Raw genomic sequence first — 14,311 nt, 5'->3', positions numbered from 1 at the left:
CGACAATAGGCCTAAATGGCAAGGAGACAGGAGACAGAACACAAGATTCACAGGTGGACCCATCCCCTCCCCCCCAAAAAAGAAAACAAACAGAACGTAATATAATGGTAAGAAAAAGAACTGGACCAAGACCATAAGGAAAGAAAAGTGTACAAGGAGGGACAAGGGCCCAAAATATACATTTCTGATCTTTCTTTCAAGGTCAACATAAGGGAACTTACCCTCTTCTCATTTCCATCCTCATCCATGCAAACTCCAATGTACCCTGAAACAGACACAAACTAGATCTGAGTTCCCACCCATCACCCAGAAATTCTAAGCCATTCACAATGTCTGTATGGGCTACCTGGGCTAGTTCTTGAAGTTGACTTAACTCTGAAAATAATCTGAGTGGGTTTAACAGTGAGGATGTGGGTACACTAGATAAGACGCGGCATCCCATGCTTCTTCAGGCAGGCTTTGTGGTTATTTCTAATAGTGATGACAGCAATAGTGATAACACAGCAATAACGATGGTTCATAAAGCTTTTTCAAAGTCAGTATCTCCTTTCCCTCTTCCATAGGTGAGTGCCAGTGGGGGGAGTAGGGAGGAAATGAGGCAAGATCCTCAACACTTGAAAGGAATCCTGAAAATTCCTACCAGGAGGAAAGGGCAATAATTCTGTAGTAGGTTTTGACTCGCCACTAGTTACATTAGGAACGCATATTAAACCAGGTCAAATAAATCATATGTGGTTAAAAGAAGGTTTCTAATCTTAAGTCAACTTAAACTATGGTACTTTGATATCAGATGCTATGTTACTGTGTTTCTAAAGGCCCATATATTTTTGCTGAGAGTGAGTCTAGGGCATGAGGAAGAAGACCATGATCTATAGGATGCTGAGGTTCCCTGTTCTATTTTCTACTCCTTTATCCAAGATCCCTGTGCACAACTGAGCATGGGCTTTTTCTGCTAAAGTTTGGATGGGCAGTTAGAACAGGAAAGAGGGCTCTACCCAGTGAGCTGTCTGGTAGCCCCTTGGAGATTCATAGTACACACTTTTCATGAGCAGAAACTTAAAGGTCCTGGTCTATACAACAATCTTCCTTCAAGACCAACATCTTGTGCCTGAGCACCCTCGAGTCTCTGAAATGGGCTTTGTTGCTTTTGTTTTTATTTTTTGAGAGTGGGGGGAAGAAAGATATTACCAGACTCACCAGAGCACAGCTTGTGGAGGAAGGAACTGCCCAGGGTGACTATGGTAGGGAGGTCTTCGATGTGCTGGAGCTTCACCACGTTGGAGCTGGCGCCTGGGCCTGCTAAGATCTTCAGCTGGGCTGGGTCATACCGATCCCCGATTCCGATAGGGAACACAGTCACTCCTGAGTGAGCAGAGGAACAAGAAAGGGTCTCTGCCAACCTGCTTTGGTCAGGTGGGCACAAAGTGGACTGGCCTGAAGCTACACCCTGTATCTGTATAGAGCCTCATGTTTTCCAGACTGGACATTCACAGGTGGCCATGAGAGGACTTAGTGCCATTCCACTCACCTGGCCCTCCCTCAGCACCACACCATCTGTCCGGGCTCACATTCTGTTGATATTCACAGCACAAGTTGTTATGGGACACCCAGGCTGGGTCACGCTTATTTCATCCCCTCTCTAAAGCAGCAGCCTTTGTCTCTTTCCATTACTCATCCCCCAAACCCATCAGGCTGGTACTAGAAAAGGGCTCTGAATACGGGAAGTTCCCCAATGGTTCTCAAGGCCCCATATGAATCCCTCTGGCCTCAGATATGGAGAGGGTGGTGAGAGACCAAGGATACCACTTCAAAAAAAAAAGTGTGAGCTATGACCCATTCCTGGACACAAAGTGAAAATTAAAGGTTAAAAATCTAAAGAATGCAGACAAATGGAGGGTTAACACACACTTATTACTACTTGGTTTCTAAATAGCACAGGGATTAGATGATTTCCTGCTGCTTGAAACCAGGCCACATGCAGGTATGGAGCATTTAAATCAGCCGGGACATCTGGAAGTAACACCTTCCCACTTTCGGTCCTCGGGCAATTTAGCACAGTCTCAGAGTGGACAATGGACACTGGACACTTACGGTTGGATCTGGCGGCCTCAGCAGCTGCAGTCACGGAGTCTGTGGAGGCGCCCATGACCAGGATGACCACCGCCTTAGAGGTGCCCGGCCTGGCACCATGGCCTTCTGACGTGATGTATCGCACAGCAAAGCCCAGAGCATCCCCTGAGAGTGGAGAACAGACCACACAAGTGAGTCTTGGCTGCAGGGAAGGCGTTTCTGAAGCCAACTGGGCATCCTGTCTCCAGGTGGATCCTTAGGCCACCAAAGTGGAATGATTCAGAGACTCAGGGAGTCCCGCACACAAGTGAGATCCAGATGAGACCGGAAAGAGCATCTAGGCCCTCCCTTTACAGCAAAGAAAACTGAGGCCAAAACCAAAGTGACTGGCCAAGGTCACTCCTCACTTATGCCAAGAATGAGGACCAGACACAGCCCCTGCATCCCAGTCCATGGCACTACATTACCAATTTGGCTGGGGCCTCCCTCCTGCTGCATTTGGTCCACGAGGCCCAGCAACTGGGTCTTCTCCTGGGCCACGTTCCACGGCACATCGACGGTGGTGATGCTCCCGTACTGCAGCACGGACACATGCGTGAGCTGAGGCCCTGGCGGAAAGAGGACACGGAATGGCGCTTTCGAGCAAGCAGAGCGCCAGGAAGAGCCCCTTTCTAACCTGCTCCTTCAGGCACCTCACTCACCGATATTGGCTTTTGAAATGAAAGCCTTGGCAAAACTCTTCATTTCATCGAAGTAAGAAGCTGGAAAGCCAGAGGAGCCGTCCAGGAGGAGGATCACATCCAGGGGCTGGCTGCAGTCTGCAGAGAGACAGGAAGGTGAGCACACAGTGCCAGCAGAGGACTGGCCACTGCAGCACACAGCTGCATTCAATGGGCAGGTGTGGGGCACCACCAACCACGTGGCACCATCAAAGGATGTGTCACCATTGGTCCTGCAGGATGGCAAGATGAGCCTGGGAGGAGGTAAGGGGTCCAGGAGTGCCCCAAGCTCGGAGGCATTGCGAAGACTCCAGTGCCACTCAAAGGCAGTTTAAATGCCTCCCCATAAAAGCAAGAGGCATCTGTTCTCACAGTAACAGGAGGCTGCAACTCTTCCAGAATTGAGTGAGATATTAGAGCAGCAAAACAGGAAGATGGCAAAAGGAAATGGAGCAGCAGTATGGCCTCAGTCTTATGGGTAGGTAAGTGCTGTAAGGTATTCTGACTCTAAATCCTACTGCTCCTGTGACTGCTCTGGCACAGATCATAGTGAGGAAGCAAACTCTGGCCTAAACACCATTCTGAGACTGGGTACGGTGACGCTATTCCTGTTCTTCACAGAAATATCACAAGAATTTCAATAAATCTGTGGCTCTGATTAAAACAAGAACAAAGAAGCAAAGGCACTGAGTCAAAGTGGGAGGATAAAGAGACATTAAAAGAAGGCTAGTTACTCTGGGATGGTCCCAGACACGCCAAATAAGGATGTTCAAGAACTAGGAATTGATTAGACATTAGTATCCACTCTGAAGGCAGTAATCGTAGCAGAGTGGCAAGCACTTGCTGTGTGCTGGGAACTGTTCTAAACATATTTCAAAAAAAGTACTATTATTATCCCCATTTTACAGATGAGGAGACAGATACACACAGAGGTACCTGCCCAAAATTATTACCCCCAAAATTGCCATAATTGCCCAGCTAGTAAGTGGCAGAGGTGAGATTCAAACCAAGGCAGTCCGGCTACAGAATCTGAGCACTTAACTGCTACCTGTCACCATTTCTTGGCCTTGCCCCCAAAGAGTGTCAGCTACTTAGAATAATTGCATCCATCCAGTGTGGTCAAAAAGCTGGTCATCACCAAATGTCACAGGTTACCTCCAAGGCAGGGAGTGGGGTTGGGTAGGATGAGGCGGTGTGATGAATAAATATTTTTCACTCCCTATATTTGGTATTATTTAAACTTTAACAATAGACTTGCATTACCTTTGAATGCACAAGAACAGATCCTCCTCAATAAAGGATCACAGATGCCTCTCCCTGCCTGGGAGGTGAGGACACAGGCACTCTGGAGGTGGATGTGACCGAAGGCACAGAGCAGGGGAGCCGGGATTGGAACCCAAGAGGCATCTCTCCACCAAGGCATGACACCTATGCAAGGTGCCCACGTACCTGGGGCGGGGGAGAGGGTGGGGATCTGCAGCCCCTCTCCGGAGCAGCACCTCTGCAGCACCAAGTCAGGGGCCTCTCGGGGGAGCATCTCAAAGTCCTGGATGAGGATGGGTTCATTGGGCCAGCCAATCCTCTCCAGCTCTGGCACGTTGGCATGAGGGCCCACGCCGATGGGCACCACCTGGATGTCACCAGGCATCCGCTTGATCACATCAGAGGCGGGGTTCGCGGTGACCATATAGACCAGGTTAGGTGCCTGCTCCCGGTCCCCCAGGCTGGCCGAGAAGGTGTGCTCCGACACGTACTGCAGGGCCAGCCCCGTGTTGGTGCTGTTGCCGCCCTGGTAGCGGATCTCCCGCACCCGCTGCAGGACGTCCTGCTTGGACTGTGTCTCGCGGAAGGTGGTCTCCACGGTCACCGTGTACGAGTATTGCAGCACCGAGACGTGGATGCTCTCCTGGCCCACGTCCATCCGCCGGATCACGGCTTCCAGGAACTCCTTGCTCCTGTTGAAGTTGGCCTCGCCGATTTGGTCCGACCCTTCCAGAACAAACACCACATCCAGAACCATGGAGTTCCTCTTGGGCCCTAGCGTCGAAACCGCCAAGTGCTCCGGACCCACGGTGACTTGGGCCATAGGAGGGGGCTGAGTCGGGGCCGGCGCCTCGGGCGCGAGGTCACAGAGGTAGTTGATAATCTCGTCCCTTTGCTGCTCCAGCTCGTCCACGCTGCTGAGCACAAATGCCTTGTTCTCGGGGGCCTGCTTCTCGATGAGGCGGATCTGCTTGAGGTTGGCGTGTGGCCCGATGCCCACCGGGACCACGATGACCTTCTTCTTCTTCAGGCCCTGGACGTAGCGGACCAAGTTCCGGCCCAACTTCTGGGGCTCCTGGCTGGCCGTCAGGAGCAGGGCGATGCGGGAGGCCTCGGGGCGGTCGATCTTGCCGAAGATTTGGAACAGCGTGTACTTGAGGACCTCGCTGGTGGAGGCCACTGCGCTGCCCGCGTACTTCACCTGGCTGGCGAGGCGCCGCATCTCCGAGGGCCGCTTCCGGTCCCTGAGCTGGATGTAGGCGTGGGAGCCCTCGTGGTACTCCACCAGCGCCACGCGGATCCGCTTCTGGGAGATGTGCAGGCGCTCCATCATGTCCACCACAAAGACCTTCAGCACCTCGAACTCGGCCGCGGACAGCTTGGAGGAGCCGTCCAGCAGGAAGACCAGGTCCAGCAGCTTGCTGCAGAAGAAGTCGTGCAGCGGCGGCTCGGGGGTGTCCTCCACATACGGGGTGGTGGGGCTGACCGGGCCTTCCGTGGGGGGCACCTCTAGGCCTTCAGGTTCCCTGCAAGCTTCACAGGTGAGGTTGACACCATCACAGTGACTGCAGAGGGAGAGAAAGAGAAATGGTTACAGAAGAGGCTCTGAGCGCTTCTCAGCCCTACTCAGAACCGCTGCTCCTATTTCCATACACCTGCCTGCCTGGCCCACCTGCACTGAGCTCCCATGGGTCACTCTCCACCCAAGAGAGACATCATTTTTAACATACGTCCCCTAACACACACACACACACACACACACACACACACACACACAGCAAAGGCTTCCCAGGATTCTACAAGCCAAACTTTACTAGGACCTGAAAAAGAATCTTTCTTGTTTTCAGGCCATCCACACAGCCATTGAAAGAAGATTTTTTTTTTTATCAAACTACATCTCTAGCAATTCAAATATTTAATTACAACCCAAACCTTCTGCCAAATAACTCCAAAGACAAATATTACTCTAAAATGTTGACACTGACCAGGACTCATGAATGTTCTACTGAATATAAATGCTTTACAGTATCTACCATATATATAAGCATAAGCGACCTTTAGACCGTTCAACTGGTAGCTATGATGTGCACTGACCACTAGGGGGCAGATGCTCAATGCACAGGCATGGAAACATAGAACAGACTGATGAATCTCAGAGGGAAGCGGGGAGAGGGGAGGGCAGGAAGAGATTAACCAAAGATCTTATATGCATACTAGAGGCCCGGTGCATGGATCCATGCACCGATTGGGTCCTTCAGCCTGGCCTGCGGGGATCGGGCCGAAAACCAGCAGTCCGACATCCCCCGAGGGGTCCCGGATTGGGAGAGGGCGCAGGCCAGGCCAAGGGACCCCACCATTGCACAGATCTGGGCACTGGACCTCTAGTTCGTTATAACAGGATTTAAACTGGATGAATTTTGGACCATGTTTAATATGTCCCCAAGATGTTTGACGGGGGAAAGTCAGTGGTTCATTCATTCAATCCTTCAGCAGACATATGAAAGCACCTGTCACATGCCAGGAACTGGCTAGACCCTGCACCCAGCCCCAAGCACATACCACGAGTCTTTAGCAGAGCAGTTGCCCCTGACACACATTCCTACACTACCAGTCCAAATTTCCCGGCCCTTCTGGCCCCTTCTCCCTTCCACCGGTGTTCTGGAGAGTGGCAGGCTATGCCAGACTGTAGATGCAACCCAGGCTAGTACCTTCTCTTCTGTAAACTCTTGGCCTTTGAGGTAACTTGCCCTCAGCACTCCCAGTAAGGCCAAGAGCCCTGGGATGTGTGCCCTGTGGCTCACTTCCCAGGCGATGCTCCAGCTTTGGAACTACTGTCCATACCTGTTTGCCCCTGGTAGCTGCCCTCCCTGTGGCCAGCAGAGAGTGGTGGGGAAATGGCTCTACACTCATGTCCTATGGCTCAGAGCCCCATGCCAGCGTCGGGCCCTTCCTTTATTCCTTAGTCTCCGTGTCAGCAGAGAGCGAGTGGATAGGCAGGGTCTTACCGGGAAGTTAATTCCCACTTCCTTGTGGCCTACACGATTTATTGCTTCCATCTTTGCTAACAGTACATGAGTGACATACTTTCTAGTTTCCTGTGTTTGCTAGAGAACTCACCCCGGGCAGTGTTCACTCATGTTTATACAGATGGCTGTGGCTGGATCTGACTCTGGCAGCTGTAGCCATGGCCCCTTCCCCAGTGAATTTAAGTTCTCAAGTTTAAGTTCCCATAAGAAGTGGTATTGAATATATGAATATATCAACATCCAAATGCATGTTCGTTACTTAGGAGCAGGACTTCATAAAGCTCAGTGCTCACCCTGGGGACTCGTTCTCACCTCCCCAAGCTCCCCCACTCCCAGAGGCAGTCGAGTGAGAAAACCCAGGGTCTTCCCTCCCAGTTACAAAAGCCCTGTCCTGGGACTGGGTTGTGGCCCGGAGGTTTCTAAGTCACACTGAGGGGTCAGGGCTCTGCCTCACTTTCTTTCTCTGCATCCCCATCTCCAATAAAAAAAGGAAGCCTGACTTTCATAGACTAGATGTGACCTCCAGGAACAATGTGAGACTTCACCCATCCTCCAGCAAGAAGAGGTTAAGAAGTCTAATGGACTTTAGCCAGTTTTTCTCAGTGGTTGGAGCATCAGCCTGAGGACTGAAGGGTCCCGGGTTCAATTCTGGTCAATGGCACATACCTGGGTTGCAGGTTTGATCCCTGGCACCAGTCAGGGCAAGTGCAGGAGGCAACAAATCGATGTGTGTCTCTCTCACATCAATGTTTCTCTCTCTGTCTCTCCCCCACCCTTCTACTCTCTCTAAAAATCAATGGAGAAGATATCCTTGGGTGAGGATTAATAAAATAAAAAAGAAGAAGACTAATGGTTCTCTTAAGAGATGTTTTCTGGAGAAGCAATCTAGTCTGTCCTTAAAGCAAGAGAAACAAGCTAAACAAAAACTACCTTTCAACTCGCATAGTGAGGGCATTTTCCCAAAACCTACACCTCTGAGCAGTTCCCCAGAGTAGACAGTAAGACTCATGCTTCAAACAACCAGGTTTTACCAAATCTGGCAGTGCTCAGGATCGCCGGGGTTCAAGGTGACTTTCTTTCCGGGGGCCAGGCGCCGGCCAGACACCTCGCACACGGGGCAGTCTCCAGGGTCAACACAGGTCTGCAAAAGCTCGTCCAGGATTTTCCCTGCATGACAAACCTCTCATCAGGAGCCCAAACTCACCTTTACAACAAGGAAAACTTACCTTTAACTAAAGGTGGCCTAGGTTGTGGGCTAAACCCCTAGAAGGGGGCATGCAGGAGGCAGCCAATCAATGCTGTTTCTCTCTATATATCCCTCTCCCTTCCTCTCTCTCTAAAAATCAATTAAAACACTTTTTTAAAGAAAATGCTGCTCCATGAAATAGACCCATAAATAAGCAAACAGAAGCTCAACTTAACAAAAATCATAGCTGGCCTGGCTCCGATGGAAGGACACGTGCAAACAGGACCCGGGGTTATAGGGTTGGGGATCGGGCACCACTGGGCAAGGCTGAGATGATGTAGGACAAGGAATCACCTTTCCTGACAAACTGTCCCATCCCTCCATCCGCCCCCACACAGGGCAGGTGACTGACCTGGAGGGCAGTGTGCATGGCAGCCCTCCACACACTGCACGGGGCAGGCCAGTGGCTCGGGGTGCTGGCACGTGATGGGACAAGCAGGGGCACAGCTGTTGTAGCGCCACTCGCACTCGTACCCATTCTCCCGGATATTCCTCTCCTCACAGTTCTGGGCTGTGTAGACAAGAAATGAGCGTAACCATGAAAGCATAGGCAGTCCTGTGCCCACTGAGATGCCAGGACTGCAGCCAGGCCCCAAACAGATGTGGTGAGACCAGTGGTGGTGGTGATGGCGCTGGGGGAGGTGATGAGAACACTGGAGACAAAGGAACTACAGGAGTCACCAATATTAGAGGCTGCTGGACTTGTAAAGCACCTAAACCAGGAACTCAGTGGTTCTGAATCGGTTTTCCATATAGAAACCATCAGCTGCTTACACCCGAGGAAGACCCTACATAAATGTATGAGTTGATCGCTCATATTGGCAAATATAGTGTCTAGTTAAAGACATATATTCACTTCCCTCTTCTTTTCATCACTGTTCCCTCTTCTCCCTCTTCCAGAATTTCTCCAGAGTAAGGGTCTCTACATATTAATGTCTTTGATCCCTGTCCCCTGTCCCTCCTCACTCACATCAGTGTCTTAACTCCCTTCTGCCCTCTGCCATCTATCTCCACACTAGAGCTCTGCCTTCTCTCCCACAAAGGTGTCATCCTGCACCCACTTTAAGGTCTTAATGTCTAGATGCACAAGAGTTGAGGGGAGGGGGATTGAGACCCTGAGGGACACCAGGACTCACGACACAACGTAGCTGTCCTCCAGGTCACCACCTTGCCGTGCTGGGCACACACATGAGCATAGGCAGCAATGGTGTCGCAGAAGCAGGCACAGTCCCCAATAGACTCGCAGGAGCAGGTGTCGTAGATACAAACATCCAGGAATGGCTCGGGGTCCACCTGTAAGGGAGCACCAGGATAGCCCAGGCCTGCGACCAGACAAAGGCACTCTGGCTCTTGGTCTGTATGGGAACATTCTGGTGGTCAGAGTACGGGAAAGGGGGGTCCAGAGTATGAGGGGAAATGTAGGTCAATGCTTCCAAAGAGGGGATGGGTAAGAAGGCAGAATTTCCAGCTTCTAATCTGTATTCCAGCAAGAAACATTACGTAAAGCCAGTCTTTCATAGAATGGTGTGTCTAAGAATTTTTCAAAAGAACATTTGTTTCTATCTGTCCACTTATCTGCTCAATAATCCATCCATCCCCAAAACCGACTCCCAACCTCATGGATGTTTGAGTGTTTTTTACATAGACACATCACACACGCACACACACACACACACACACACACTGCTCACTCTATTTCCTTTGCCTCCATTCAGCAAGAAGAGAGAGGAAATACATCAGGACCCACTCACATTGCCCTATGAGGTGTTATGGGACTAGTATGCTGGACAGTAGGACCAGCCTGTGTACTCCTGGACTGACCACAGGTCTACATGAAGAGGTAGCCTATCCACCATCCACATTCAATCACAGGAATCGGGCTGACCTTCCCTTCCCCCAAACATGCCACTACACACACTGGCCTCTTTCAGGGTCACTGTGAAAGGAATGAATTCAGACACTGAGTGGTTCATTATTTCCAACACCCTCCGACAATCCCGGTTCCCCTGACTTCTCTCACTGTCTCCACTGTTCCCATTCAGATGCCCAGGAATTCCACCAAAGCAGGGAATCCTGAGTATCTTTGGCGTCCTCGGGGACTAAAAATCATTGGATGGATAGAAAGAGAACTGAGATACAGGTATCCAACCAGTCATGCCCACAGTGGTGGTGCAACACAGCAGCATGTGTGTGTTTGGGGAATTGCTTACCACCATTGGAGAAGAAGACACAAAAGCAAGCCATAAAATGAGGCCTCACCACCCTTTTCTGGAGCTAAGACCAGAAAAGGGTTTTTGAGACAAGACCTAGGAGCTGTAGGTTTTACGAGGGGAGAAGATAGAGTACTCGGGTCTGAAGATATAGTGAGGTAACAGCAAAACAAAATTCCTGGCTCTAGTGTTGGAGACAAGATAACTCAGGGGGCACAAGCTCTATAACTGATGCCCAGAAGAGAAGCTGATGCCCAGAAGAGCGGGGCCTGGCATAGAAGAAACATGACTTGCCAGGCATTGCTTTCCCCATAAACTGTTGATTATCCTTTCTGTTTCCCAGTTTGCGACAATGAAGGGCGAAATAAAGGTGACCCCATGCAGATCATTTCAAAGGCTCCCAGGCTGGGTCCAGAATTAGACACTCGTGCTCTGAGTGCCCGAGCCACTGGCCAGCCCTCAGAGCTCCTCTGCCTCTGGCTCCCCGGCAGCCCTCACCAGCTTGTTGCAGTCCTGGAAAAGGTCACTGGTGAGGATCCTACAGGAGGAGTCCACCATGCTCTGCTTCATGATGTTGTTGTGGCAGGTGGCAGGGGACGAGTCCAGCGGCACCTGGGGAACAGGGCAAGAGAACAGAAATAGACCAAAACAGTCAACCCGGAAGGATCCAAGAGACCCTCTTCCAAGCCCTGCAACCATTGCAGGGCATACCACCCCCCACCCACCACCCGCAGCCCATAAGGAGACCCCAAACGTACTTTCCTGGTGTCAGCACACTGCGGGCTCACTTTCCAGGAATTCCCAAAGTCCACGGGGTCTTCCTCAACTTGGAGATTGCTGCCGGTAAAGTCATTGTTCTGGACGCCGTCGAAATTCCCACAGAGGCCACACACCTGCTCCTGATGACAAGTTTAGAGCATGAGCATTGCAAACCTCAGTGCCAATTCTGACTCAGGGCAAGGAGGGCTCCAGACAGCAAAGGAGGCCACTCATCTGAGAAGAGGAGGGTGAGGGGAGGCAGGGATGGAGACCCAGAAGAGACCAGAGTGATCGGCAAAGCCTGGCCCTTGCCAAGGCCTTTTCCTGGCCTTCCTCACTGACCTCATTTTAAAGTTAAAAGAAAAAAAGATCATTCACAAAGAGAGACAACCTGCCCGTGTCCTGTAGTTGGCCAAGTGCACAAGTGGGAATTAGGCAGTCTTGGCTCTGGAATCTCCAATATAAGCCATCACCCTTCCCAGTAAGGGCCTGGGCAGAGAGAGGAGCCAGTTCATCGTTGCATCAATGAGAGTGCAGAGGTCTGACTACTTTACACTATGGACACGGGAGTCCTTTACCTGGGTAAACAGCAGCCTGTTCATAGCAGGCTGGCCAGGGTTCTGATGTATACCAAGTGCCACCAGGGCTGACATAAGATTTTATTCATCTTCATGTTCACCTATCACAGTGTTGGTATACACGTCCCAATAAGTGATTACTGAATGAATGGAAACCATCACATAAGAACTAGGGGAGGAACTGGAAATATTTGGCCTGGAAAAGAAAAGATACTACTCTTACAACATAGTTGGAGCCCTGTCTTGGGACAAAGAGATGTAACTTATTCCTATTTTGATTCAACATGGAGAATTACTGGGAAACATATAAGAATGTTCCCAGAGTTGGGACAAAAGGCCCAAGATCTTTACATGGCTTAAGAGCCCCCACAGTATGATCCCTGCCTCCTCCCTACCCTTGTTAACGACAATTCTCCCCAAGTCCCTCCGCTCCAGCCACAGGCATCCTTGCTCAAACACTCCAAACGTCATCCACCCTGCAGCCTTTGCACGTGCCTAAATTCTCTCATCCAGATGTCTGCATGGCTCACTCCCTCCCTTTTCTGAAGATTCTGCTCATGCATCCCCTACCTTCCCCTGAGACATCAGGAGGCACAGTGTCTACTTCCTACTACTCAGGAAACTGAAGAAAACCAATAGCAAGTCACAGACAAGATGAGGAAGAGTGGAGGAAGGCCACTGACCTGGTATGTCTCCTTCAGCACCACGGAGATAGTCAGGTGGTGGTCCCAGACCACAGAGAGTGCCTTGCCCAGCAGCAGAATGATGTACCGGCCAGACTCCACCACCTCAAAGTGAGTTTCATCCTTCATGGGCCTCTTCACATTCACCTGAAGGAGGGTGAAGCGTGAGACAGGGAGAGGGAGTACCCATATCTGCCTCCATAGAGCTCCATTTGCCCCATTCAGTGAGAGCTCATCCCTCGTGGCCAGCACCTCCCTGGATGTTTCTGTGTCTGTATCACCTATCACTCTCCAAGAACCTTCTGACTAAGGCGCAATAATAGAGGTGGCAGCAAAATCATAATTATGAGATTAAAAATACCTTCACTAAAATGGGCTCATGCTATGCATACGCATCTGTAACTTGTTATAGAATACTAGAGACCCAGTGCATGAAATTCATGCACTGTTGGGGGGTGGGGGGGGAGTCCCTCAACCGGGCTTGCACCCTCTCGCAGTCCAGGAGCCCTTGGGGAATGTCCAACTGCCGAGAGGCTCCCGCTGAGGTGGCAGCAAAATCATAATTATGAGATTAAAAATACAACAAAACCAACTAGCAGAAGATCATCCATCACTTCCCTAAAAGAATTTTTGACACTTGATCATTAAATACATGTGGCCTCCTAAGTAGGTTTTTAATGTGGCAATGACTTTAAGCATCTCTAGGCAATTGATTTTATTTATTTATTAAAACACTACAGGCTCGGTGCACGGATTCATGCTTCAGTGGGGTCCCTCGGTATAGCCTACAGGGATGGGGCCAAAACCGGCAGTCCAGTGCCGTCTACCACTCCTGCCTGCCACTCCCACTCACTGCTCATCCCAGCCCTCTGTGCCTGCTGTGGGCTCGCACCCAGTCAGTCCCAAGCAGGAGAGGAGTCCCAAGTGGGAGAGGCTTGCACCACCACAGCGGTGCTCGCCAGTCGTGAGCCCTGCATCTGGTGCCTGTTGGGAGCACACTGACCACCAAGGGGCAGCTCCTGCCTTGAGCATCTGCCCCCTGGTGGTAGTGCACATCATAGTGACCAGTCAACCAGTTGTTCGGTCATTTGGTCGCTTAGGCTTTTATATATATGGATGTTTTTGTTGACTTTTAGAGAGAGAGGAAATGAGAGGGATAGAGATAGAAACATCGATAAGAGAGAAACATCATCGATTGGCTGCCTCCTACACGCCCCTACTGGGGATCGAGCCGCAACCCAGGTATTTGCCCTGACCAAGATTCGAACCATGACCTCCTGGTTCATAGGTCGATGCTCAACCACTGAGCCACACCAGCCAGGCTCAACATCTTAAATAAGATCTCCTTGGTGGTTCTCATATACCCTCTGAGAACCATGTCAAAGATCTACATGGGGCCTGGATCTGGTTACTGCTCTTTTTAAAAAAGATTTATGTAAAAAGAACTGAAAATGTAAAAAAAAAGTAAAAATTCCCAAAACACCATCACTTCCAAAAATACAAATAATCATATTGTATTCTATATATATTATGTACACATATAATTAGAAGGAAAAGTCCTCCTGCCCTTCAGTGTCCACTCCACCCTCAGAGGGAAGTACTGATCCTTATGCAGATAGCATTACCACCCTTCTCCACGTTTTTCTCTTCACCTTCACTAAAACGGGCTCATGCTATGCATACGCATCTGTAACTTGTTATAGAATAGAGGCCCAGCAGTGCATGAAATTCATGCACTGTTGGGGGGTGGGGGGGGG

General features: G+C 50.4%; 1 protein-coding gene across 1 annotated transcript in view; it reads right to left on the bottom strand.

Moving 5' to 3' along the window:
• VWF (von Willebrand factor) overlaps nt 1–14,311 on the bottom strand; it is a 121,710-nt gene that overhangs the window by 36,504 nt on the left and 70,895 nt on the right. The window contains exons 22-33 of the mRNA XM_005873725.2: nt 12,555–12,701; nt 11,293–11,433; nt 11,033–11,146; nt 9,461–9,617; nt 8,677–8,835; nt 8,110–8,245; nt 4,239–5,617; nt 2,772–2,888; nt 2,538–2,678; nt 2,092–2,235; nt 1,198–1,362; nt 222–265 (exon numbers count right to left, since the gene is read on the bottom strand). Of these exons, the coding sequence (XP_005873787.1) occupies nt 222–265; nt 1,198–1,362; nt 2,092–2,235; nt 2,538–2,678; nt 2,772–2,888; nt 4,239–5,617; nt 8,110–8,245; nt 8,677–8,835; nt 9,461–9,617; nt 11,033–11,146; nt 11,293–11,433; nt 12,555–12,701 (2,844 nt within the window). The remainder of the gene's footprint in view (nt 1–221; nt 266–1,197; nt 1,363–2,091; nt 2,236–2,537; nt 2,679–2,771; nt 2,889–4,238; nt 5,618–8,109; nt 8,246–8,676; nt 8,836–9,460; nt 9,618–11,032; nt 11,147–11,292; nt 11,434–12,554; nt 12,702–14,311) is intronic.

Source organism: Myotis brandtii, unplaced genomic scaffold, assembly GCF_000412655.1.
Source record: "Myotis brandtii unplaced genomic scaffold, ASM41265v1 scaffold417, whole genome shotgun sequence".
Lineage (NCBI taxonomy): Eukaryota > Metazoa > Chordata > Mammalia > Chiroptera > Vespertilionidae > Myotis > Myotis brandtii.
Note: the sequence above shows the minus strand (reverse complement) of the source record. Positions and strands in the feature narration are given on the sequence as shown.